Source organism: Gekko japonicus, unplaced genomic scaffold (assembly GCF_001447785.1).
Source record: "Gekko japonicus isolate JY-2015 unplaced genomic scaffold, Gekko_japonicus_V1.1 scaffold188, whole genome shotgun sequence".
Classification (NCBI taxonomy): Eukaryota; Metazoa; Chordata; class Lepidosauria; order Squamata; family Gekkonidae; genus Gekko; species Gekko japonicus.
Genome location: NW_015163098.1, coordinates 630,943 through 658,018, shown reverse-complemented (window position 1 = coordinate 658,018; position 27,076 = coordinate 630,943). Strand labels below are relative to the sequence as shown.

General features: G+C 39.8%; 1 protein-coding gene across 2 annotated transcripts in view; it reads left to right on the top strand.

Annotated features, from left to right (window-relative positions):
• NAP1L1 (nucleosome assembly protein 1-like 1) overlaps positions 1-26,540 on the top strand; it is a 36,238-nt gene extending 9,698 nt beyond the window's left edge. The window contains exons 2-15 of one of the 2 annotated variants that reach the window (XM_015406678.1): positions 8,597-8,635; positions 11,362-11,447; positions 14,554-14,656; positions 17,463-17,604; positions 17,799-17,879; positions 18,367-18,492; positions 19,656-19,727; positions 20,635-20,774; positions 21,052-21,197; positions 21,282-21,301; positions 22,250-22,372; positions 24,427-24,459; positions 25,410-25,460; positions 25,575-26,540. In XM_015406678.1, the coding sequence (XP_015262164.1) occupies positions 8,619-8,635; positions 11,362-11,447; positions 14,554-14,656; positions 17,463-17,604; positions 17,799-17,879; positions 18,367-18,492; positions 19,656-19,727; positions 20,635-20,774; positions 21,052-21,197; positions 21,282-21,301; positions 22,250-22,372; positions 24,427-24,459; positions 25,410-25,460; positions 25,575-25,610 (1,176 nt within the window). In that variant the 5' untranslated portion in view covers positions 8,597-8,618 and the 3' untranslated portion in view covers positions 25,611-26,540. Of the gene's footprint in view, positions 1-8,596; positions 8,636-11,361; positions 11,448-14,553; positions 14,657-17,462; positions 17,605-17,798; positions 17,880-18,363; positions 18,493-19,655; positions 19,728-20,634; positions 20,775-21,051; positions 21,198-21,281; positions 21,302-22,249; positions 22,373-24,426; positions 24,460-25,409; positions 25,461-25,574 lie in introns of both variants that reach the window. The other variant, XM_015406677.1, reaches the window with a different exon arrangement.
• The last annotated feature ends 536 nt before the right edge of the window (positions 26,541-27,076 follow it).

Below are 27,076 nucleotides of genomic sequence, written 5' to 3'. Positions count from 1 at the left end.
GGGGGGGAGATCTGTTGTCTGGAGTTCAGTTGTGATACCTGGTGATCTTCAGGCTCCACCTGGAGGTTGGCTACCCTAGGCGTAGCCATTAGTCCTTCAGAGCAGGGTCTCTGAGATCCAGGTTCTTGCTGTAGAAGCTGAGTGGGTGATTTTGGACCAGTCACAGCCTTTCAGCCTAACCTACCTCACAGGGTTGTTGTGCAAGTCAAAAGGGGGAGAGGAGAATGATGTTACCTGCTTTGGTCCCCATTGCAAAGAAAGACTACTTTTCCTCCTGGGAAACTCTTGTTGCCAATCTCCAGGTGAGGGCTGGAGATCACTCAGAATTACAACTGCTTTCCAGATGGCAGAGATCAGTTCCCCTGAAGAAAATGGTGGACTCTGTGTCCTTATATCCTGCTGAGATGCCCCGCCATGACAGCCAGTGTGATGTGGCAGTCAGGGCTTCAGAGTACAGTGGAGGCTGCAGTTGGGGGGGGGAGATGGAAAGCTGAAGAGTGAGGGGGAAATGTAGGTTGATGATTGGCTGGGAAGGAGATAGGGTTGCCAACTCCAGGTGAGAAATTCCTGGAGATGTGAGGGATGGAGCCTGGAGAGGGTAAGGTTTCAGGAGGGGTGGGACCTCTGACAAGTAGAATGCCATAGACTCCACCCTCCAAACCACCCATTCCCTCTTGGGGAACCATTGTTGCCAATCTACAGGTGTGAGCTGGAGATCACTCAGAATTACAACTGCTCTCCAGAAGGGAGGTGGGACGAGATTGAAGTCTGAAGTCAGAGGGGCAGATAAAGGTAGGTTGATGGTTGGCTGGGAAGGAGATAGGGTTGCCAACTCCAGATTGGGAAATTCCTGGAGATTTGAGGGGTGGAGCCTGGAGAGGGTGGGGTATGAGGAGGGGTGGGACCTCAGACAGGTAGAATGCCATAGACTCCATCCTCCGAACCAGCCATTCCCTTATAGTGAACCATTGTTGCCAATCTCTAGGTGAGAGCTGGAGATCACTCAAAATTACAACTGTTTTTCAGGTAGCAGAGATCAGGTCGTCTGGTACCCGCCCAGAGCCTCTTTCTAGAGTTTGTTGTATTTATTTCTACAACGGGTCTTATTCTTAGTTATAAATATAGATAGAGACTTTGATTGGTAGTAGGATCTGCCCATGATGCACAATGGTTGTATTCCTCTATATTATATACCATCCCTCTGCCAAAATGCAGCCATGAGTGCTGTGGTGCTTTCTTGGGTATAGTTTTCAAAATGATCCTTCTGCCATCAAACTCGGATTCCTACTTCGAGCAGTTATAGATGCTTGCTGTTGATAAAGTACTGTCTTCTAGAGAAGGGATTTTTCTACAAAGCCTGGAGAACTCCAGGTTGACAGGAAAATCAGTAAAGTTTCAAAAAAATGGGTTTAGAAAAAGGAAAATAAAACTAGAGAAATGATGCATAGACATTGCAATTCCACAGGGTCATGGCTAGCATTACAACTGGCCATTTTAAGACAATTGGCTAAGGGCAGAAGGAGAACATGGCCACGGCAGGAGAAGAGATGTGGAAAGAAGGTGGTGGCAGTGATGATGACAGGGTGGGGAAAAGAGGGCGGGAGGCAACAGAATCAGAGGTGGGGAGAATAAGTGTGGACGACCAAGGGAGGAAGGGATTTCCCCTCCTTTGAGACACCTACTGCCCCCCCCCCCGACAGGTGGGAGAGCATTATCTGTTGGGGTAGCCTAAGTGGGCATGCTGTAACCCCTCTGGGATTGGTGAGAATTGTCTGTTGTGACTGTCCCAGGTGGCACTCCTAACGATGGCCGAAAAAGTGAAAACAGGCATGCATTTGCAGCCATCCTTGGGCAAATTGAAAGCTCTGGGAATGTATGCCATAGCACAATATTACAATGTCTGTTGTCCACCTTTCCAATAAGTCTCTTGTAGAAGTGTGAAGGCTCGGGGGGGAGGGGACCTGAAAATCTGAGAATTTATTTCTTAGTACAGTTTTTCCTCCAGTTTTTCTGATAGCAAAATCAGGATATTTTTAGAGAGCACTGCACAATCCCCCCCCCCCCAGATCCCTGTGAATTATTATTTTTTCTTTTAGATTGGGTGAAATACTTAAGGCAATTTTTCTGACTTAAAAATGTGCTTTTCTAATTATTTCAGTGGAAAAATTGGGAAATTTTGGGAAACATTAAAAAACTATGCTATTTCCTTTTTGGAATGAATGAATGAAATGAAATGAAATGTGGTTTTGCCCAAAATGTGCAGAATGAAAAATGTTAGGTGAGGACAGTTGACAGCATTAGATGATAACAAGCAGGGAGCTTGTGGGGGCATATAATTTTCACCTTCCCCCATTTCTTATTTCCCTTCCCCAAAAGATCCCATAGCCTCTCACCTTTCCCTTCTTCCTTTTCTTCCCACCCAATTGCCAACCTATATCTGCCCCCCAGTATCCCTTTCCCACACTGTATCCTCTTTCCTTCTTCCTGGCAGCCCCATATCCTCATTTTTCCTGCTTCCTTCTCCTTCCCACCCACCAACCTTTTATCTGTACCCCCATCTCCAGTTTTGTTTATTATTTATTTACATCATATTTATTTCACTTTCCTCCACAGTGGGGTCATGAAGCAACATATTAACCTCATGCAACCCTGTGAGGTAGGTTAGACTTGGAGTGTATGACTGGCCCAAAGTCACTCAGTGAGCTTCCATAGTTGAGAGTTGTTATTTGAACCTAGGTTTCCTAGATGCTAGTCTGAAATGACCCTACACTGTCTTTTGTGTAGTGGCTGCTATTGAACAGTATCAAGCAGCTGGACTTGGGTGCGTCATGCAAGTTGTGTGGTAGCAAGTAGCCTGATGGGTACTTTCGGGCCTGGTCCCAATGAGTCCTCCCTCAAAGACCGAAACAGCCATCAAAAGAGCCTCTCCCCTCCCTTTTCCTGATAGAAACCAAGGCTGGATTGTTGGCAGTATTGTTGTGGTTGCTTAGCAACAGCCACTGAGGGAATTTGTTTCTTAAAGCTACAGGTGCTCCTTTTATCATTGAAGGGGTTTAATGCCCTCATATATTTTAGATTTAAGATTTTTTGGCAAAACTGGGGTGTTTTTCAGGCTTGTAAAAAGATCTGTTGTGTCTGTCCATGGCCCCAGTTTCTAGATTTAAGTATCCACAGATTGTTCCTCATTGCTTGATCTCTGTGTATACTGTAGATATTTACAATATTTAAGAATAAAGAACTTCTGGATTACATAAATATGCCAAATAGTTAGCATTTCATATGCTGACCAAGTAGTACAGTTTTACATGCTAACTAGGTTACAATTGCATTTCATGTTGATAAATCAGTAAAAGCAGTAAACATACAATATACATGGAACATACAATACACATGGAAATATTGGGTGGCAGTAGGGATAAACCTGGCACTTAGCAGAGCAAGAAGAGAAGAAGTGGGGCATTCCACTCCCAGAAGTCCCTTATGGACTTACTTTTTTGGTTGTATTGAGTAAGGTATACCAATAGTTGAGCTGAATGAAAACGTAATTTTTGTAGAGCATTGTAGATGCTTTGGAAAAGGCTTCATGTTGTTCAGTTCAAATGTAATTTTTTAAAAAAATTGCTAGCTTTCTTTATGGATGTGAGAACAAGGCTTCTCCAATTAGCCAGTATTCATATCTGTTGGTAGAGAAGCCAGGAGAAAGTTATGCAGAAAGACCTGCTGTGAGCCATTGTGTCTGTCTTCACTAGGGGTCCCCAGGGTATAGCTGGACTAGGTAGCCAAATTGTTATTTTTAACTAGCCAGCTTTCAAGTCGAATTCATCAAAACATTAGTCCGGATAAGAGCTCTATTAAGGCTCTTATTACAGGTAATTGAACCTTATACTAAGTGTATGTATGAAAGGCAAAGTAATCTCATTATCTTCCTCCAATTATTTAAATAAATGAACACATTAAATGTTTTTACTTCTAAGCTGTGACCCTTTAAAATGTTAGATTTTTAAAGCAAATACATAAGTTTCAGAACAAGCTTAAATAATGTACAACATATACATTTTCTAGTAAAGGAAACTTTTCACAAAATATGAGGAAATTTGGTCCAATTTATAGCTTCATTACTTTTGGGGTTTTATTTGTACCACAAAAATAATACATCATATTTGTGCTTATTTTATTTAAAGTAAAGGTTTCCCTTCCTCGAAAGCCAGTCGAAACCAACTCTAGGGGGCAATGCTCATCTCTGTTTCCAAGTCGAAGAGCCAGTGGTGTCCGAAGACTTCTCCATGGTCATGTGGCCGGCATGACTAAACGCTGAGGTGCATGGAACGCTGTTACCTTCCCATTGAAGCAGTACCTATTGATCTACTTGCAATTTCTTGCTTTCAAACTGCTAGGTTGGCAGGAGCTGAGGCCAGAGACGGGAGCTCACTCCGTCACGTGGCACTAGGGTCTTGAACTGCTGAACTACAGACCTTCCAGTCTGCAGCTCAGTGTCTTAACCTCTGAGTACTTTATGTTAAATAGTATATTGCACTGGCCCTTTTAAAATTTTGCCAAAAAGAGTTCATTAAAAACATCTGACATTTCCTAAGAACAAGCAATTTTGGGTGGCAGCAGTTCATAGGGAACATTTTTTATAAGGAAGCTTCCTAGGTGCAATCCTGTGCTTTTTTACATGGGAGGAAACCCTTAAACCCCATGGAACTTGACTTCTGAGTAAATATACATATGGTTAGACTGAACCTCACAGAAAGCTCTTTGTCCATTGGGTTTGGAAAAGCTTTTTAGTAGAAATAAAGTAGCATCTACTTGTGTTTTTAAAAAGATTTATCTGTTCTTACCTGGTAGATAGCACAAAAGCAGGGGCAAAATATGGTACTTTTTATAGCAGTCTCTCTCCTTTTATTGCTGAAGAAATTTTGGGAGGGAAATGGAAAAAAGGAGCTGCGGTGGCTCAAGTGGTTAAGACGCAGAACTGCAGGCTGTGGAAGGTCAGTAGTTCAGCAGTTTGAGACCCGGGTGCCGCATGATGGAGTGAGCTCCCATCTCTAGTTCCAGCTCCTGCCAACCTAGCAGTTCGAAAGCAAGAAATTGCAAGTAGATAAATAGGTACCACTTCGGTGGGAAGGTAACAGCATTCCGTGCGCCTTGGTATTTAGTCATGCCGGCCACATGACCACGGAAACGTCTTCGGACAGCGCTGGCTCTTCGGCTTTGAAACGGAGATGAGCACCGCAACCCTAGAGTCGGATTCGACTGGCTTTCGAGCAAGGGAACCTTTACCTTTACCTTTTTACCTGGTAGATAGCACAAAAGCAGGGGCAAAATATGGTACTTTTTATAGCAGTCTCTCTCCTTTTATTGCTGAGGAAATTTTGGGAGGGAAATGGAAATAGAGAGGGCACAGTTTGCAGCATTAAAAAAGAGGTACAAAAGAGACTCAGTTGAAAATGAAAATAAAAACTGGCTGCAAATCTCTTAAAGACACAGCGCAATAAGTTAGTTTGTTTACTTTGAGAGGGACTTACCATGATGAAAAGATCCTCATGACTGGCAAGTGCCTTTCTCTGTATCAGTGTTTTGCTTGTCCCTGAAGCTGTAAAGGGGCTTCAGAACAATCACGTTTTAAAATTTACAGTTTGTCTCTTCTGAGCATTAAAAGGTGTTCAGTGAATTTAGATTCCATATCCATTTTTAATTTATATTGTTGTAACTGAAGATGGTAATGTTTTGCTTAACTTTAAAAAAACACCTGGGTTTGACTTTTAACACGAGCCTCTTAAGTGAAGCCTAACGGTACTACCAAAAGATACTTTAAAGTGAGCCCTGCCACTGTCAGCATTTTTTATTTCTTGGGGCCAACAACACTGGCAGAAAGATTTCTAAAACCTCAGGTGAAGGTCTCTTGAATGCCATTACTTTTGCTGTCCTAGTGCTCAGATTAAAATGCTTGATAGAGAATGCCAGTGAGAGATTAAATTACTTGCTCTGCAGTGCAGAAAGTTAGAATGGATGGGACAGAGGAACTGGAAATATGGTGTTGGTTGCTGTATTTGGAGTTTTTGGATGGTGGTGCTAGCATTTGTCTGTGGTATCAGATTATTGAAATGAGCTGCTATGAGTTGCATCAGTTAGTAAAACAGCCCATGTTCCTTGTGAATATACAATTGTTGTTCAGGTACAAATGGTTATCTGTGCAATGCATCTTTTTAGAATTTTCAGGCAGTCGTGATTTAGAATCCAACCTTCTGCTCCTTTAACTACTTATCTTGTATGTCTCCTTTCTCATCTTTTGAAATTCCACCCTTTTATGGCTCTTGACCATTGAAAACAAATGCACTGTGAAATGCCCTGTAATAGGACAATACTTTCCCCCTGCACTTTGATTTTAAGAAAAGTTTTGGTCTCTCCCACCCCAGTTTAGTTAGGTACAAAGTATTTTGACACTTTAGTAGTCCTAATAGATAATTGTGGGTAAGGAGGTACAAGAAGAGCTTTGTTATGCAACTCCTATGGGAAACGGGGGTTGGCGGTTAATCAAATATGCTGGATACTTAAGCTTATTGCTCTGCCTTGCTCCCTACTAAGAGGAATCTGCAGCAGCCACCCTCTTGAGAACACCATGGCAATGCCACCCATTCCTGGGAGAGCCTTCTCCCCAAGCCACAGCGCCATCCTGTGCAGCAAGCAGACAAGTGGGCCAGCAGCCTGGGAGCCCTCCAGCACAGATGGCTTTGAACACCTCAAGCCTGACTGAGGGAAAGGGTGCACTGAACTACAGTGTCAGTCGGCAGTGCTAGCTTTCAAAAGTCCAGCAGCGGCAGCTGGAAGAATCAGGATAGCTAGCTGGGGAGAGGGCAAGAGTGGGACACACATGCACCTGACAGTGCAGGGGTATAGTGACTGAGAGGGTGGAGCTTTTCCCTCTTGATAATGGTGGCTAACTGAGCATTCTGAATAATCAACAGCTAACAACTTTTACTGTACATGAAATTGCCAGTAGTAACTTCCATAAAGTAGAGCAATGTTCACAATCCCAGGAATATAGCTGTGATCCCTTTAGATCACAATTGCATTTCTCCATATGTGTTTATAGAACTGCTCCTAAGAAACAGTTTTAGGAGTACTTTAAAAATAAAGAATGTTTCTCCAATAGTGTTCTATATTTACTCATTAGTTAGGGATTTTTTTTGAGCATTTTTTTTTAGCATATCTGAAATTGGGCACAAAATGGGTTATTTTAATCAGTAGTGGTAATAAATATTAACTCTCTTAGAGATGTAAATAGCAGGTGTTATATTTTCAAGTACATGGTACATGTCTGGACTCTGGAATATATATTAAATCACTGCCAGAAACAAATGCTTAGCTTGTGCTATAAGAATACTGCTGATTTGTGGATGTGAGCCTCAGTTTTCCAGGTTCTAACATAGTGGAAGGATTCATTTTTAGGCCAATGTGGTATAGAGAGACTTTCCCAATGAGGGGCTCTCCATAACCATGTCATTCACAACAACAATCCCATCCCAATTTACTGCTGTTATAGACCCTTCCCTACACATTGCACACTTGGCAGGACAAATGTATTTAATGTTTTGCTTGTTATATGAAATGTTATTCAAAATGCTTTGTAATTTAGGTGTGAAACAGCCTACAAATCTTACATTTCTCGCACCCGGGTATTTTTAGTCTTTTCAGGATGGAGTTTCTTTAATGTGGGACTGTATGTTTATGGGTGGGTGAAATATTTAGAAAAAGGAAAAATAATTGTGATTGGGGAGGAAAGGAAAGAGATGCCAAAGTAATAGACTTGGGGATGGCAGAGAAGTCAAATATCACATGTTATTGAGATGTTGAGGAAAAAGTGCTGGCATCCTGGACACGTTTCACACAACAACATGGATGATCCAGGTGGTAATGTCAAACACCTTAATTTCACTGTGCGTAGTGACTGTCCTGCAGGGGCTTTGCAAGTGACTAGCATGTAGTGACTAGCATGGGAAAGTCAGCCCTGAATACTTGCAACTTGACTGACAAGTTATGGTAGCGAGAGCATTAGGGTTGCCAAGTCCTTAGCATAAGAAGAGTGGGGAAGTCCTGTGCTGGCCCTGGAGTCCCTGTGTGCACGCAAAGCGTGCGCACGCCGCAATTACATCATCTGGAAGTGACGTAATCACGTTGGGGGCGGGACCACAATCATCCGAGGGAAAACCATAGAGCTTTCCCTCGGATGATTGTTGCCCCGCCCCCAATGTGCCCAATGTGATTATGTCACCTCCGGGTGATGTGCTCATGCCGGGCATGTCGTGCACTTTGAGGGTGGGGTTCCCCCCGGGGCCCGATCTGCTGGCGGCGGGTAACGGGCCTTTCGGGTGGGGGTTTCCCCACCCCCCGAGGGGACTTGGCAAGCCTAGAGAGCATGTTTTTCTTGGGCATCTTTTCAGGGAATACACAGTAATAGCTACATAAAAATGAAGGAGTAGCATTTTTAAATATGCAGAAACTTGTCTGTCTCAGATGAATTGCTAAAGAGTATTTCTTCAATTAAATGTAAAATAATGTTTTCTCTCTCCCCCCCTTTTCTCACTTCACAAAGACTTTTTCCAAGATCTAGAAAAATGGCAGACATTGACAAGTAAGTACATTCTCTAATTTGGAGTAAATCACAATTGTATTTATTCGTTTAGGAAATCTTTATGCTGCTCCGTAATAAGAGTTGCAGTAATTTTGGAAATGAGCCTTTGAAATGGGTTGGAGTAGTGACTATACAGGATTTCTGGTGGTCAGGACATAGCTTCATTGCCTAGCCCAACTGATATCTAGGATTACCAAATGCAAAATAAAATTAGCTAAATAAGTATATGTGAATCTGCTTAATTTTGAATAATTTATTGAGTATTTATTTTATTTATTCTTTGGATTTGTATCCCGCCCTCCCCGAAGGCTCAGGGCGGCTAACAAGGGCAAATGCCAGATTATAACAATAAAAACAATATAAATACAGTAAATACAGAATACTACAGTTGATTAAAATTAGTAAAAAATAAAATGTTGGTGCTCCAATACTCCAAATCATAAAACCAAGGTGGTGTTCTGAAGGTGTTACAGCTGAAGCACAACAGCAATATATGTCCCCACAACCCTGTCGTCCACTAGGGACGTCCTGCACCCCCGATGATACCCGCAACAGCGGTGGTAGAGTGCGGTGATGGAAAGGCGTTGATGGAATAATGGTGGCGGCGGCTCCACATACCAGGCTCCTACTTGAAAGCCTGGCGGAAGAGCTCCGTTTTACAGGCCCTGCGGTACAAGATCCCGCAGGGCCTGGATCTCTTCTTGGAGCTCATTCCACCAGGTAGGAGCCGCCACCGAAAATGTCTTGGCCCTGGGTCACAGCAAGTTTGATGGTCTTGGAGCCTGGAATATCCAGGAGATTTTGGCTCCCCGACCGTAGTGCCCTTGGGGGAACAAGCGGGGAAAGGCGGTATGTGGAGTTTTATTTTAGATATTTTATTTTAGATATTTTTTATTTTATTTTAGATATTTTAGATAAACTTTAAGAATAGCAGAAGTTCTTTTTTTACAGCACTAATTTTAAGTAGAAAAACCATTAAATTGTATACTGAACAGGTGGTATGCACACACTGTATTTAGATTTCTGTCCTATCTTATCCTGAGGGTTTGTGTTTAATGTTATCCTTTAAATGGTTATAATAAGAATGGGTTCCGGGAGGCAGAAAATACTAGCCATATCTGGGTTTGGAAAATGTAGGTGTCATGTAAAAGCACGTTTTCCCCCTTGCATACAAATTGCAAAATGGAGAACATTGCATGCCCTTGATTCCTGTCACAGTGAGTACAAGACGTGATTCACTCTATTTCTAGTGTATGTCTGAGGTATTGTTAAATGTGTCTAAATTCAGTAGTGTTATGTTTGTACCTGTCTCTTTCTTTTTCATCTTGGTCAGTAATGTTAAATCAGAAAGACAGTGTTGTCTTACCTCTTCGTCACAGTGTCAATCACAATTGCTTTTGGTGCTGAAAGTAAGGTAGTATGTATTGGGGAAAATGTAAAAAGTTCCTCAATTAGTATTCAGTATGCAAATAGCCAAGTACTCTGACCTGGATGGTTGAGGCCAGTCTGAAGTCTAAGATCTCGAAAGCAAGCAGGGTTGGCCCTGACTGGTATTTGGATGAGAGATCTCCAAGGAATACCAGGGTCGTGACGTGGAGGCAGGAAATGGAAAACCACCTCTGAACGTCTCTTGCCTTGAAATCCCTACGGGGTCAGCATACATCAGTTGTAATGTGACAGCACTTTCCACCACAAGTAGCCAAGTAGAGCTTGGATTGCAAATTCTATACGCATACTGTTCTCAGGTTTTTTTACACATTAAGAATATAAAAACCAGTGTCAGCTTGCAGAAGTCTGATACCAGTATCATTTATCATTCTTGGAGTGTGTTCTTAGAACCTTTAGGATGGACTTCTGAAGAAGAATTAGTGTGATGGAGATATATAGTATTCTGCCATTTTGATTCTGATTCAGAGGAGTCTGGCATGTTGCCTACTTGCTACATCTTTTAATTGATTTCTGTTGCAGAATGTGAACAGTTCCTGAAGACCTCATTCACTTGTTAACCAAGTGCAACCTTTTAACAAAATGCAGAACTCTGTGCATAATCCGTTTTATTTAGTTTAAACATTTTTGTATAGATTTCCCACCCAAGTAGGTCCCTTAAGGCAGTGGTCATCATAACATTAAACAATTTGAGACATTCAAACATTAAAAGTGTTTAAAATAAAGTATATTTTAGATGCTATTTTAATGTCCAGAAACAGGGCCTCCAAAGATGACCGGAGTGGATAGGTAGGGTCATTTGAGAGTAGGTGATCCTTTAGGTGTGCTGCCCCCAAGGCATATAGGGCTTTAAATCTATACTTACATAGGCAGTTGAAACGTAACACTGGAAGAGGCTTGTACTCACTTGATACCAAACAATGCTACTTAAAATTTAAGCAAAGATGGGAAGGAGAGGGAGCTACAGGGGATGAAGAATGAGTCTATAAGCCTGTAATGTATAGTGCTACTCTTGCTTCATGGATAGAACGAAGTATGAAATCATTTGCCCTTATGGTGGCTTCTTGCAGGTATAGATATTCATAACTATACCACTGCTACGGAGAAAGTTTACCCAAGGGCTGTGTATTATTACAGCAGCAGTTTCAACGACTTTAATTTCTCAGTATATTCCTAACTGAAATGTTGCCAGATCATATCTGAATTGGTAATTAAGAAAACCCAAATGCTCAAATCCTTTGAAGAAATTTAACCTTCTGGTTTGACTTGTATTTTAATAGCAAAGAACAGGCTGAACTTGACCAGCAAGATGAAGATGTTGAAGAAGTAGAAGAAGAAGAAACTGGAGAGGATGCCAACAGCAAAGGTAATGGTAAAAAAGCTGAGGCTGAATGTATTTAGCTGTATTGTGTCAATTATTCAAAAGATGCTTTCTCAGTTTAATATGAAACCAATTGTTAAAATGTTCACCTTCACCCATTCTTGCAAAAGAAAAAAACCAATTGATTGTTTAGTTTTCTAGAAAGAAGGAAAAGTGATACCCTCTAACTGAAAATATAAAAACCAGCAGCCGATCAAATGTGTCCCTTGTATCAGATGGAACATGTGGATCACTGGAAAGGCTGAAAGCAGAAAAATGTGATAGGCATCACAGTAACAAAACTGATCATTCAGTTGAATGATGAACTAGGTGGAAGTCCACTTCAGTGAAATTCAAACTGGGTAATAATACCTAGCGGCTCAGGCAAGAAACTTAAGTTCTACAGTACTCAGAAACTTACAGATGGTTCTTTGGGGGCCAGACACATGTTACTGTCTTAAAGAGTTGAGGAGCCCAGGCCCATCTCATGTTCCCTGCAGCCCATACAGCAGCTGTGGGGAATGGCTTCTGAGAAAGAAAGAAAACACCAAGTGGGCTTGGAATGGCTTCTCCCCCCCCCCCAGCTGTTTTCCTGTGTGAGAACCTTTCTGGGGGGAGTTATTTCTCTGGTTCTGTTCCACATGGAGTATCTGTGCGCATGAAGCAGCAAAACTGGGGAAATGGCTCCCCCAGCGCTGTTTTTGCACAGGAAAATAGCTTGTGGGGAGGCAGGAGCCCTTGCTCTCTTTGTGACACTGTTCTGAACCCATTTGGGCTCTCCTTTCTTTCATCTTCATCTTTTAAGCCATTCCTCACAGCTGCTGTGGGTAACGTGTTGGTCTGGGGAATTCTTTAAAAACAGTAATGTGTACTTTGGCCCTTAAATAGATTGTGAAGGATATTACATTTATTTATTTACTCAATTTCTCACCTATGGAAACCTGAAGTGGCTTATATAATTCTCCTGTTCTCCATTTTATCCTCACAACAACCCTGCGAGGGTGGGTTAGGCTGAGAGTATATCTGGCATAATGATAGCCAGCAAGCTTCTGTGGCAGAATGGTTTACAGGCCTTTTGGTTTTGGTTTTCTTTTGGGCCAGTATGGCTGCATAGTGAAAAAGGCAAACTCTGTACTGGATTATCAGTAAAGGATCTGAAAATAAAAAAGCATCATCTGGAGTACCATCTACAGTTCTGGTTGCCATATCTCAAAAATGGCGTTGCAGAGCTGTGTAAAAGAGGGCAGTCAGGATGATTAAAGGTTTGGAGCAGCTTTCCCATGAGGAAAGGCTGTGAAGAGTCTGGGACTTCTCAATTTAGAAAAGAAATTGCGAAGAGGGGGACGTGATAGACGTTTATAAAATGATGCACATGGTAGAGAGAGTGGACAGAGATAACTTTTTCTCACTCTCCCAAAATACTAGAACTTGGCACACGATAAAGTTTATGAGCTATAGATTCAGGACAAAAAAAAAAATGCTTCGTTACTCAATGAGCCATTAAATTGTGGAAGTCACTGCTGTTTGATGTAGTGATGGCCACAAGCACAGATATCTTTAAAAGGGGTTAAACAGATTAATAAAGGATAGGTCATAAGCAATGCTCCCTCTAAACCGTGGAGTCTTGTGAGCAAAAATTCTACTTTGTGAGCCACTGGCATTAAAGTTGTGAGTGAAGAATTTGGCTACTGTATAAATTAGTTTGCTCCGGAGCCATCCTTCCTGAGCTAAGATAAAAATGTGTGAGTCGGAGGCCAAAAAACTGTGAATTAGCTCACACTTAGCTTAGAGGGAACATTGGTCATAAGAACATAAGAGAAGCCAATGTTGGATCAGGCCAATGACCCCAGAGTTCCTATCTATACCTTGTGGCTAATAGCCATTGATGGACCTCTGCTCCATATGTTTATCCAATTCTGCTCCATATGTTTATCTGTCCATGCTTGTAGTCGCCACCACCTTCTGTGGCAGTGAATTCTCTGTGTTAATCACTCTTTGGGCGTATAAGACTACTTTTTAACCCAGGGAAATCTTCTCAGAAATTGGGGGGTCGTCTTATACGCTGGTAAATACGGTACTCTGGTCTTTCTATCGCTTTCAGTAGTACATGCTGTGCTTTGAGCGTAGCAAACAACCGAGAAACAAAACAAGTATATCCCAAACTCTATATTTTAACTGGAAAGGTTGGGGGTTGTCTTATACGCCCAGTCGTCTTATACGCCGGAAAATACGGTACTTCCTTTTATCTGTTCTATCCCAACTGCTCAGCAATTTCATTGAGTGCCCACAAGTTCTTGTATTGTAGGAAATGGAGAAAAGTACTTCTTTCTCTACCTTCTGTGTCCCATGCATAGTCTTGTAAACCTCTATCATGTCGCCCCTCAGTCGTCATTTCTCCAAGCTAATGAGCCCCAAGTGCTTTAACCTTTCTTCATAGGGAAAGTGTTCCAACCCTTTTATCATTCTAGTTGCCTTTTTCTCCATTTTTCCCCAATGCTATAATATCCTTTCTGAGGTGTGGTGACCAGCCCTTTAATGACTACTAGTTATTGTGACTAAAGGTATATTCTGAGACAGCAAACCTCTGAAAATCAATGCCAGGAGGCAACATTAGGGGAAGGCCTTGGACTTTGTTTATTGGCTATCCAGAGTAACTTGTTAGCCACTGTGAGAAACAGGCTGCTGGACTAGATGGACCACTTGCCCAATCCAGAAGGGCTCCTCTTACAGCATAAATATTAAATTCCCCACATTAATTACTAATATGGAGCCAGTTTTTCAGTTATTTTGCCAGTATTACTTAAGTTTCTTCCAACAAAGCTAGCTGTAATTTTGTTGATTAGTTGGAAATAGTTTGTGACGGGAATTGTAAGTTTTTGGAGCTTATATATTCTTATACTGAGCTGTCCAGTCTTCTTAAAATGTTTAAAGCATGATTTTGACCTGACCTGACAATTAGATTTGTTTGATAGCTGGTGATAGCTGTGTTTCTTTATCTAGAAATCAGTGTTAACATTTTGTGTCTGTTAACAAAAACCAGTCTGTTGGTGTATGACTAGATACATACTGCATTGGTATGATGTTTTAAAAATCTCCTTTTGGATTTATTTAGCTCGTCAGCTGACTGTACAAATGATGCAGAATCCACAGATCCTTGCAGCTCTTCAGGAAAGACTTGATGGCCTGGTTGGAACACCAACAGGATATATAGAAAGGTGAAGGGTTACACCATCTTCAGTCGTATTGCGGCCTTCTTGCTATCTTTTCCTCTTTGTAGAAAAAATAGCTTGCATTACATTTGTGTCGTCTTTAGTATAAAAATACATTGAAATGTTAATCAAGAGAAATTAATGACTGATATTTCAGAAAACTAAGGCTTTTGGTTGAAGACCACAACGGTTCCACAGGAGGTGGTGGCAGCTACAGGCATGGATGGCTTCAAGGGGGAATTAGATAAGCATATGGAGCAGAGATCCTTCAGTGGCTATTAGCCACAAGGTATAGATAGGAACTCTGGGGCAAGTAATGCACTGTATTCTTGGTGCTTGGGGGGGTGGGGGGCAACAGTGTGGACTTCTAGTGTTGTGGCCTCACCGATGGACCTCCTGATGGCACTTGATATTTTTGGCCACTGTGACAGAGTGTTGGACTGAATAGGCCATTGGCCTCATTAGCTTCTCTTATGTTCTTAGTTATACTAAACATTTTGGTTAGTTGCCTAGTTTACCTGCACTTTTGATAGCTAATCCGTGATGAACTGATTTTCAGGCTACTGTGCCATTTTTTCCTAGTAAACTTATAGTGCCATGCTGATGAATGGGTAACATACAGTTTATATCATGCAGTTTTGCATTCTTGTCAGGCAGTTTCTCCATTTTGTTTTGATTGGTAACACCCTTTGCCCTTTTTTAAAAAAAGAAGAAGTTTGAAACACCTCCACATAAAACTGAAAATATAGGAATTCGTTAACATGTAATGAGTTTCTGAATAATACTACCATATTAATATACTAATATTTCAGATTTAGCACTAGTGAGCCACCATTCCGTAACTGGTCAAACAGGCATGAGTTTTTTCTTGAAGGGCTGTATAAATATGGACTTTGCATTTTAGGAGTAATATTTGTACACAGTTTGGTGCTTTGTTTTAATTGGCCTGGCTTTTCCCCCCTCTTGTTGTAAAGATGCTACTCATTAGTTTATTCCATGGTGTTTCAAGAGCAAAAAATGATAGATTAGTGAATTATCTTGGTTTATAGACGAATAGGCATTTATGCCCTGCTTTTCAGCTAGATTGGCTGTCAAATATTGCTTATCCCGGTCCTAAATAGCCTTTGTAATAAACAAATGTATTCTAACTTTCTGACAATTGCTGATGTAACTTTTAGCAGTACTTCAGTACTGAAGGGGGGGGGGTTGGGGTTCCATGGCTTGGCCAAGCTTCAAATTTGCATCCCACTGTTTGAATAAAGTTTAGTATGAATGAAGTTATCTTAAAAAACCCTGTAGCCTACTTTCAAACTAAATTAACAAGTATAAAACGAAATCAGCCTTCAGTTTTACTGATGTCTTAATGACTTCATGGTGGTCCAGTTTTTTAAGATTCGCTCCTTCTGTCTGACACATTTGCACAGTAGCAATATTACAGATTTTGTCACCTATCACCATTGTAGCTTGTGTTCCAAGGCACTTTTATGCTATGTCAGTTCTTAAGTAATTGTGATTTTTAAAATAACATTGTTACTGCTGTGATTTTGGGGACAATGGATCGTCTGTGGTTTCTGTATGTGAGAGCTGCAGAATGATCACTTTCTCTCTCAGTTCAGGACATTTAACAATTATGCATATAAATAAATATCAAATGAAGTTGTAAACATACAGCTTTTTCTGACCCATCCTAGTTAAATATCAAAATGAGAAGTAGTGAGGAAGTAAAGCTGAATTTGATGTAAAGTGCATTTGATGTTTAGATTCAATACGTCAAGTAAAATGTTAATGTGAGAATGTTGTTCTACCAGTACCACTGTGTTATAGTATGTGTACATGAGTTTGATTTTTATTTGTTATATTTTGTTGAGGTAGTTTGCTCCATGTGCTTCAGTCAGGTAATCACATCCATTGGAGAAATGGAATATCTTGTCCTACAGAGCAGTGATGTAGTTGTTGTAGGAAATTAGCTCCAGTACACCGCTGTTGATAGGGCAACAGTGTTGTAGTATGTTGTAGTAGCTAAGGACCTAATTGCAGGAACCCCCCCCCCCCCCGCTTATTTCCTGTGCATGGTGTGGTGCCACTAGCAACTGCACTTCATCCCAGTGGACATACAGGGAGCACATCTGGAATCGTTTAATGGCTATCTGTAATGCCAGACAGCATAGTAAAAGGGGATAAAGATGACACAGACGGGACTCCATCAAGGATGCCCCAACATATTGTTGGCTATGTTTAATAGCCATTCTTCAGTCCCTCATTGAAACACTGTTCTAACCCTCATTGTCACCAGAATGCACACTCACTTTGGGATGTATTATATTAAGAAACCAAAGGTTTTAGATGTAGGAGAGCATATAAACTGCCAATAGTTGGATGCTTGGGTAGTCTACAGATTTCAGGGGGGCGGGAGATTTAGAATAATGTATTTTAAGATTTCCTCTTCCATTAAAATTGATTGAAACGGTATCAGTTGTTAACTGATGATCAGTGTGGAGTACAATTAATATATTAGTTGCATGAAGATCATAAACATTGTTTCTTGCTTTTTAGACCCCAGAGTAGTAAGAAAGTGCAGACTTCTAAAATTTTGCTTAAATGCTAAAATTTAATTTAAAACATTGAAAGAATACTTTTGTCTTGACAGGCCATTATGTCAGTCTAGGCTGTGCTATCAATGTGGAGATTAAAAAGTAATAGGAAACAGCTCAACCCAACTTAATTAAAGTAAGCTTCCCATTCTGAACAGGATATGACGTATCCCCTGGTATAAAAATGCTGTATAAAAATGCTATGTAAATTCCTCCCCCAGCTTGCCTAAAGTAGTAAAGAGACGTGTGAATGCACTCAAGAATCTTCAAGTTAAATGTGCACAGATAGAAGCAAAGTTCTATGAAGAAGTTCATGAATTGGAAAGAAAATATGCTGCTCTTTATCAGCCTTTGTTTGACAAGGTATGTGCTATGCTGCTTCTTGAAAACTTAATTTTAAATGCTAGGTACATGCAAGTGTTATTGGGTCAGCACTTCTGCAACTTGTATTTGTAAAAATATAATTTGGTAGTGTTTTGTCCTGTGATGGGTTTTGCATGTTTCAGGTAAAACTTAAAATCATGTTGACCTGAAAGACTAAACCATTAATCTTCCAGAGGAGTGAAATCATCAATGCAGTTTATGAACCTACTGAGGAGGAATGTGAATGGAAAACAGATGTCGAAGAAGAGATTTCAGTGAGTACCTGAACAGGATTTTAAAAAATCTCACAAAAGTTATTAGTCAGAAGCAGGGAGTGGTTAAAAGGCACATAATGCAGACCCTGCTGCAGTCAAGTAGTTATATGTCTGGTCAGTACCTGAGTGGGGGACTTTGTGGGAATATTACGTATGCTGTCTTGAGTTCCATGACAGAAGAAGGGTGAGAGGAGAAATGTAACATGGTTTCTTAGTTGTTTGCCTGTTTTGAAGGCCATGAAAACAATTTAGCCAGAAAACGTTAGATGGTAAAATACTTTCATTCCCTCTTTGGGCCTTTAAAAAGATTTTTAACAGTCTTCAATATTAAGGTGCCTATTGTAAAACTAGAACTGTTGAGTAGTTGACCTGGTAGGACACAGATTAATGTTTTTATGTCCATGATGGGGGCTGGAATGAAACATATCTTGATTGGTGGGCAACTCTCCAATATTAGAAAGAGTAACTTCTTAATTTTAACAAGGAGGAAATGAAAGAGAAGGCCAAGCTTGAAGAAGAGAAAAAAGATGAAGAAAAAGATGATCCTAAAGGAATTCCTGAATTTTGGTTGACTGTATTCAAGAATGTTGATTTGCTCAGTGATATGGTTCAGGTGAGGTGAAAAAATGAGTAACACTTTGAAATGGGTATGTTAACTGGTTTGAACTTTTTAAAATCTTGGGCAATTGGTCATTACTGAGGGTGGGGTTTTTTTTGCTGTAATTCACTTTTAATTTATAGAATATTTTATCGGTAGTGACTTTCCAGAATACATCTAGAAAGAATGGATTACTTGTCTGTTTCTAGGTGTGAATATTGCATTGTGCATCATTTCCTTAAGATCAATATGATCAAAATTTTATTCCATAAGAACAGAAGAACTCTGCTCATTTGGAAACAGCTTGCTCATAATGGCCACTCTGATGCCTTTTGAGAGCTAGCCTACAAGGAAGGCATGAAGGCAACAGCTCTCCCTTATATTTCAGCATCTAGTATTCAGAGGAATGGTGCCTCTGAGCCTGAATATATAGGATCTGTTTAGCTTTTATAGCTGTTAATTGACCTGTCTGCCCATTATTTTTGCCAAATTCTTTTTAACCCCTCCTCGGAAAAAAAACTAACAGTGATTGTCATAGTCTGTAAGGGAACTTTGCGTTGTGTGAAATAGTACTTTTGTAAATCTGCTGTCTTATCAACTTTATCAGGTGACTAGGAGAGAAATTCTAAGCAGAGTTACACCCTTCTAAATCAGTTGACTTCAGTGGACTTAACAGTGTGTAACACTCCTTTGTCCACTGTCCTTGAAGTCCTTCCTCTACCACTACTGCGTAGCCCTGAAGTTTGTACAGTTGCACCTCTGGCTTCTGAGATTCCACCAAATATTGTACACACATTTGCAACCTACTTTGTAGGCATAAGAAATGCAATGTAAAAAGAGAATTGGCATTTTCAGGAAGCAGCATCCACGCCCAGTATTACATTCTGTATTTGCATGTGGTATTGGCACACACACTCTCGCCTTATTATGGAGCATGAGATTGAAATGTCACCTGCTTTTCTTTTTGCAAAAGCTATGTTCATGATTTATAATGAGAATTATTACACACTAAAATGTGACTGTTGCCACTACCTGGTGAATTACCTATGACAATATAGTATTTTAATTTGAAATGCTCATTCCAGATTATTTGTATTCTTTTTCTGTTGCTCTGTTTTTATTTTTGTAACTGCTTTAAATAAACTCTGGAAAACATTAATTGCAATTTTACTTTAAAGGAACACGATGAACCTATTCTGAAAAACTTGAAAGATATCAAAGTGAAGTTTTCAGAGGCTGGGCAGCCAATGGTAAGCTCTTTTGCTTGGAATACATTTTTAAATTTGGGCACAGCTACGTGCTCTTTGTGTATAATTTGCTTGTGGAACACATCTAAATTATGTAGTCTGTTCTGTGCTTGCTGTGTTCCTCAACTTCATAATGCAGTTCATTTTGCCATGAAAACTCAGTATGTGAACTGCCCCCATTGAAAAGCATCATTTGAGGTGTTACTTTAAGAGTCTGTATAATGTCTGTCTATTAAGATCTTCGATTGCACATACATTAATCTTGTCAAGGCTAACTAGGTTCCTTGCTTAAACAAGGTTCTTAACCTGCTTCAAGCCATGCAATCCCTGCTTGTGCCCTCTGCCCCGAGCACCTGGTTGGCTACTGTGTGAAGCAGTATCCTGGATTAGATGGACCTCTGGTCTGATGTAGCAGGGTTCTTATGTAATCCTGGCACCCTTTTCTAAACCCCAGTATATAATCTGGTCTTGTTCTTGAGTAAAGAACTATTTTGTTAAATTGGGCACTGCCATATGGACTGAGCCATACTGATGCTGGTGGAGTGCACGTTCTTTTAAGAAGGAAGGGTGGAAAGTTTGAAACTAGTGATCTGATCTAATATACAAAATGACTAATTTAGAAGTCGTCAAAAGGGCAATACAGGGAATCATGAAGCTATAGTGAGGAGGAGATCTCCTCTCCTCCCTCTAATGCTATAGCAGAAGCTGGCAGCATCTGTCCATGGTTTTGCATAGATAAACAAATCCATTGTATTCAGCTGATAAATATAAATATAACTTTCTCTAAAAGTGCACAACAACACTGTTACATGTTTTACTGGCAAGTACATCTTGCTTTTCTGGACTGCAGTTGAGACTAATGATGCATCATTCAGTTGTTTCTGACACTGCCATTCTAATTTTTTTAAAGACATTTACATTAGAATTCCACTTTGAACCTAATGAATATTTCACAAATGAAGTGCTGACAAAAACATACAGAATGAGATCAGAACCAGATGATTCTGATCCTTTCTCCTTCGATGGACCAGAAATTATGGGTTGTACAGGGTAAGTATACTATTATAGTATAAATTTGATAGTCTCTGGTGGTGTCTTTCTGAAAGTGTGTTATTTAGGTCACCCAGAACTCTGGTTTGACTGTACCTGGGTTGAGAATTTTAGGTGAAGAGAAACTGCTGAAGTCATGTTAACAAAAACATTGTATCTTTTCATTCAGATGTTGCTTTCTACCTAGTATGTAGTAAACTAGCAAAGATGATCATATAAGTGTGTGTGTGTGTATATACATGCATGCATGCAGTTTGGTAATAGAATTTTCTCTTAGGTGCCAAATAGACTGGAAAAAGGGGAAGAACGTTACTTTGAAAACCATCAAAAAGAAACAGAAGCACAAGGGACGTGGAACAGTTAGAACAGTGACAAAAACGGTTTCCAATGACTCTTTCTTCAACTTTTTCTCTCCTCCTGAAGGTAAATAGTGCTTTGTTTTAATTGTAGTGTGATGTCACTTAAAAAAGAAAACACTAATCCCACAATTTATTTATATTCTTACAGTTCCAGAAAGTGGAGATTTGGTAAGTTCCTTTTAGTTTATTTTCCTCTTAAAATTTTTTTGGGGGGAGGGAATCAATAAATGCAGCAGTAAGTGATAAATTTTGGCTTACCTTGAGATGCAACTGAAATCAGTGGTAAAATAAGGAAAATTAAATGTTATGCACCGTAGATCACAGGTTCACTGACCTTACCAAAAGAAGTCTAAGGATTGATTAAAATGGCTTTCTTTATTTGAGCTTTCATGGAAACACACCTCACATCAAAGAAGCCATTCGTAAGCATTAATGTGATTGTATTTGCCGTTTATGAGAGCAAACGTGGACGGCCAAGGTCACTTGGGTGAATAAAAATTAATGAAATCTTCAGATTCCATATATGCGTTCAAATAATTCGAATGTCAGTAAATTCATCAGCTTAGACTAGCTAAGCAGGGTTGGCCCTGGTTAGTACTTCACTGGGAGACCACTGTGGAAATACAGGGTTATTCCACAGAGGCAGGCAATGGCAAACCACCTCTGAACACCTCTTGTCTTAAAAATCCTATGGGGCTGCCATTGCAATTGAAAAGCTGTGTATCATTTGATAGTTTAAGTTTTTATTTAATGTAGAATGCTATGGTGACTAAAGAAATGATTGGTAGTGGGCAAGAAATGGCAGCTGGTGGCCAGAGCTACAGAGTAGAAGACAGTCCTGCCCAAAAGCCCCTTGAGGGGGTGGAGAATTGCACATGGGAGGTAAACACTTCTAGAGATATGCAGTTTTTACTTGTGGGTTTGTATGACATTAATTCAGTTCAGCTTCAGACTAAAATCAAGCTATTGAGCTTCCAAATGAATGCTGAAGGCTTCAGACAATGAATTAGTTGTGCAGTCAGCTGTACAGATTAAATGGGAAAACTGGATTGTATGTAAAAATAATATATTTTCTAAAGACAAATTTATGAACCAGAAATTCATATACTTGTGCAGGATGATGATTCTGAAGCAATTCTTGCAGCTGATTTTGAAATTGGTCACTTTCTACGCGAGCGCATAGTTCCACGATCAGTATTGTATTTCACAGGAGAAGCCATTGAAGATGATGATGATGATGTAAGTTATGCTTGTTCTTAGCTTTTTGAAAATTACCTTGATTGCTGGTGTTAGCCCTAAACTGAACCACAGTTCAGCATGTAGTTAACTTGCATTTGTGTCTCACAATTAATGAGACATGGGAAAGCATTGGATTCTGCATCTTGCATCCGATGTTGAATTTGAGCCTGAGCTGAACTTCAACTTGTTTCCGCTGCTAGGGCTTCTTTCTAGAATGTATGAAATAAGAACAGGGAAATATACAAGTTTCTTTTCATTCTAGTGACTAGTAGACACAATTATTAGAGATATAAAACATCTCCAGAATTAGTGTTCTTAACTTTGGGGACAAGTTGGGCTCTGACACACACATATGCTGCCACCGCCGACATGCACATAATCACATCTTACATTTATGCCCCGTGCTCAGTTTATAAAACTCATGGCTCCTCAGAAATATGTATCTATTCAGATTCTGCAGGCCAGTTTAGGTGTTTCAATTTAAAGTATTTTGAATGGTAAAATAAGGAGTTAAACTGTTAAAGGCATTCTTTAGCATTCTGAGCACACTCTCTTGAATTCCAGGCTACCAGTGTTGTTTGGAGGGTGGGGAGACTAATTTTGGATAGGGAACTAGTAGCTACAAGTTTTCCCAGTTGTTCTAATTATTTTTTAGAATGGAATAAATGTACTGAAATGATTGCCTGCCAATAAGATGTCAACTTCAAAAAAGAAGAAGAAGAAGAAGGCATAATTTGAACTATTTAAGGGATGTTGCTCCTTCAAACTGAAAATTAACTTCTGAATCTTCCTTTAGTGGTGCAAGTAAAGTAATCAAATAAAAAGGTTTCCCAGATGTACGATCAAATTTTTGATCTTGTTTTTAATTAAAACACTACATTCCTGTGTTCTCTCTTGTGGAACAGGTGATTGCAATATAACTTGGGCAGCAGAACGTAATGAATGCAGTTCAGCCAAAGGTTTTTATTTTCTGCTTGCACAAAAAGGAAAACCTTACTGTTCCTTGGACAATAGGTATTTTGAGAGTTCAGAGACAGGCTGTATATGTGGCACTTGGTGCCAGTGCTAGAACACTGTGTGTGTAAATGGGAAGATGACACCCTGTTAATGCATTCATCCTTCAGCTGTTCTGTTATGTGTGTTTTGTCCTCTGGTGTAAGCACCCAGTGGAAATCTTCACAAGAAGCAACCTTTAAATGTAGATGTGGTTAACAAGAGAGAGAGAGGGAGAAAATGCAGATAAGGTGAATAACATTCTAGTAGAAGATAGAGAGATAACAGCCATCTGGTCTACAGTTAGACCCAGATGATTGAATGTGATACCACACTTTGTTGGCCAAATAGCAGTTTGAAATCTCTTAGGTGTATAAGATTATCAGTCCTTAATATTTTAACATTTTCAGACTAAAATATGTAGTGTTATGTTTTCCAGTGTTATATTTAGCATTGAATGATATATTACATAAGCCATAAAGACTTCAGTCTTTGACTCTATTACACATTTGTATTGTGATTGCATAAAACTGAATTGAGTGTAATTCACTACATTGTAGTATTAATTTCTTTAACTAAGGTTTAATCCTTCAATTGAGACAGACTACTGTTTCTCTGAGTGATGAAAACTTCACTTGAAAAATATGGTGCCAATTCTGTGAAAGTTGGCAAGATGTCACGTGAGCTGGCTTTAGGCCCAGAATGCTGTCGTTTACACAGAACAGCTTAAGTATGTTGTAACAGCTGTTCAACTTTTCAGTTCTTCCCACCCCTCCTGTAATGTTCTGTCAGATGTGGAATTTTTGTTTACTAGTTTACCAGTTTTCTGTCCAGATATGAACTAGGTTTGTAGCCCTGATGAAGAAGAGAAATTGCAGCTGTAAAGTAGTCAGGATTATGCTTCAAATATGTAGAAGCTTCCAGTATTTTTACCGAATGTTAATTGTGTGAAGGTTAGCGTTAGACGTACAGAAATAGTTGTAGTCCTAAGACTTATTTGTCCAGTGGCTTCTTGTATGCTGTTCTACTACTGACACACACACCCTTTTCCACTTTCCCAGTATGATGAAGAGGGTGAGGAGGCAGATGATGAGGTAAGTTGCAAACTTGTCAAATTTAAACATTAGCAATGAACAAATTCTTCTCTTCCTTGTCCCCAATCTTTAATTGTAATTGACTTGCTAGTTACAATTCCATTACCAAATGTTTTTAAAAGCCCTTTATATCGAGAATTCTGAAGGCTACAGTATAATGTAAAATAGTATTCTACAGAAATCCAGAGTGTGTGGCTAATTTAAACCTGTTTTTGACCTAATCAGAGATATGATGGTTGCAGTTCATGCAGCTAAGCAAAAGCCCCTGGAAGATGATTTTTAAAGCTCCACAAATGGGCAAGTTAGAGAAGCTCTGGGAGGGACGAAGAGAAGATCTGTGATCCCTGAGGATTAACCTACACTCTAGAAAACTTCCTTGACCTAATAGCCAGTGACTAGTGCAAAGACTTTCAGGAACCACTTTTTTGGTCCACCATAAGTTCAATAAATGCCATGAGGAAAATAATCAAGGATTGCATATTTTTTACTTTAAGGCTGCAGAACTCCCTTGACCTGGCTCACAGTTTGTAACCTTGACAAAACCACCTATGTTTTTTTTTTGGGGGGGGGGGTGTTTAGTACTGCGGGAGCTGCAACTGGTGTCTGAGACAAAAATAAGCTTCACCTAGCTGTTCTGTGCACATGCAGCATGTTAATGCTACATTTTGAGTCATTTTAGAAATTTTCAAAGGAATGGTGATGCTTGGCACTCTTTCAAGCATTATAAGTTAAACAAATCCATATTCCAAACCAGGTAGTCATGACTAATTATAAACACATAAATTTCAATTTGTTGTTAGTTGGTTTAAGTATAGCATTCATATGTTTCATGGCAAAATGGGGCACAAATACACTAATGAATAATGGGAGTATCCTCTAAACGTTCTCCACACACACCACAAAGCTCAAGTAAAAGTACAGTTGCTACATATATAGCTTGTATGTTTCAGGAAGGGGAAGAGGAAGCAGATGAAGAAAATGATCCCGATTATGACCCTAAAGTAAGTGATCACTGAGTACATGCCTTGACAGTAGCATTTGGAAACTTTGAAATACAGAGGCTCCTGTTAGCACACTTGCTGTGTTCACACTGACTTGTCCTTTTTCTTCAACAGAAGGATCAAAACCCAGCAGAATGCAAGCAGCAGTGAAACAGTGTGTATGTGGCCTTGAGGATTATCTGCACTGTAATAGCCTAAACACAACTATTAGTTACTTACAGCCTTATGTTTTGTATCTTGGTAGAATTAAGTGAACATTTTGTTAAAACAAACTGACAGAACCAGTTTAAAATGTAGGTTCCTTGTACCTAGCATTTTAATAGTACTTTTCTGCCAATATGTAGAATGCAGTAAATCCCTAAAGCATGAATAGTTAATTCATTGCTATATATAGTTTGGTTCTTGTGAAGTCTGTTGTCATGTAGCTATTAGACTGCAGCTGTGAAGATACCAGAACTGTTGACGGAGACCAATATTTGTTTAGAGAAGATCCTTTCCTGAAGAACCAACCAAAGTATTTTTCAGCCCAGTAGTTGAAATGGGTGTAATTCTGCTTGCACTAGCTGTGCCTTCATTACTTTGTTATAGAAATGGCAGTGACTTGTACTAATTAGGAGATGGATGCATTTTTGAATTTGATTATATCCATATAATCTGTTAATATCCATCAAGACCACACTGAACATTCATAACTGTCTGCTTGTTTATGCTCTAGGTTTTTGTATTTTGTGACAGTGACCTACAAAACAAAACAAAAAAATCAAAAACAAAAATCAAAAACAAAACAACACTAGAGACATCATAATAAGGTTGTTTATCACTGGGGTGTGAATAAACCTAGTATTTTCAGAAACTAGTTGTGTCCCTGGGTAAATATATTTTTCTGGTTTTATCAATAACAAAAATAGGCTTGAGAGCTGTGGGGAGTACTGTTAAACAGGCATCCAGGAGTACCTGGCCAAATCATGGAAATGCCTGCAGTGGTTATGTCCTTGCACCATTCACGTTAATACTTGTAAGCCTTGCATAAATGATTTCAGAGGGCTTTCCAATAGGTTTCTAGTGTTGCTCCCCCCCCCCCCCCCCCCCCCCCCCCAGTTTTTCTTCTCCTGGTTTTTAATTCATTGTCAGCCTCTTACAGCTTGGATTCAAATAGTGTTTGACATCTTTATAACCTTAGAGGAACACAGCTTTGTGCTGCTGAGAAACCTATCAAAGATGTTTTCTTTGAAGATCATTTCTTGTCAAAAAATAAAATATTTTTTAAAAGATCATTATGTGTCCTTTTCAGAGCCTCTGGTTTTGTTTACTAGAATGAGGCTATAAGGGCAGGGTTCTTGTCTCTAGCATGTTGAACAGATGATAAGGATCTGGAGTAACTCCTTAAAAGAAGCTTCTAGTAGTTTTTTTACTTTACATTTACACAGAGGTGTGTGTATAATGCTTAAGGGCCATTTCAGCCAACTCCCCAGAAGTGCCTCAGCCAGCAATAAAGTGACAAACACCGGCAAAAGCGGAACTTATTTTTATCTTCCAATTTTGGCGTGGCAAGTTTTGAGCTTTTTTTTTAAGTTCACTTTTAGACAGTGCAGCAAGAGAAAATGTAGCTGATGTGC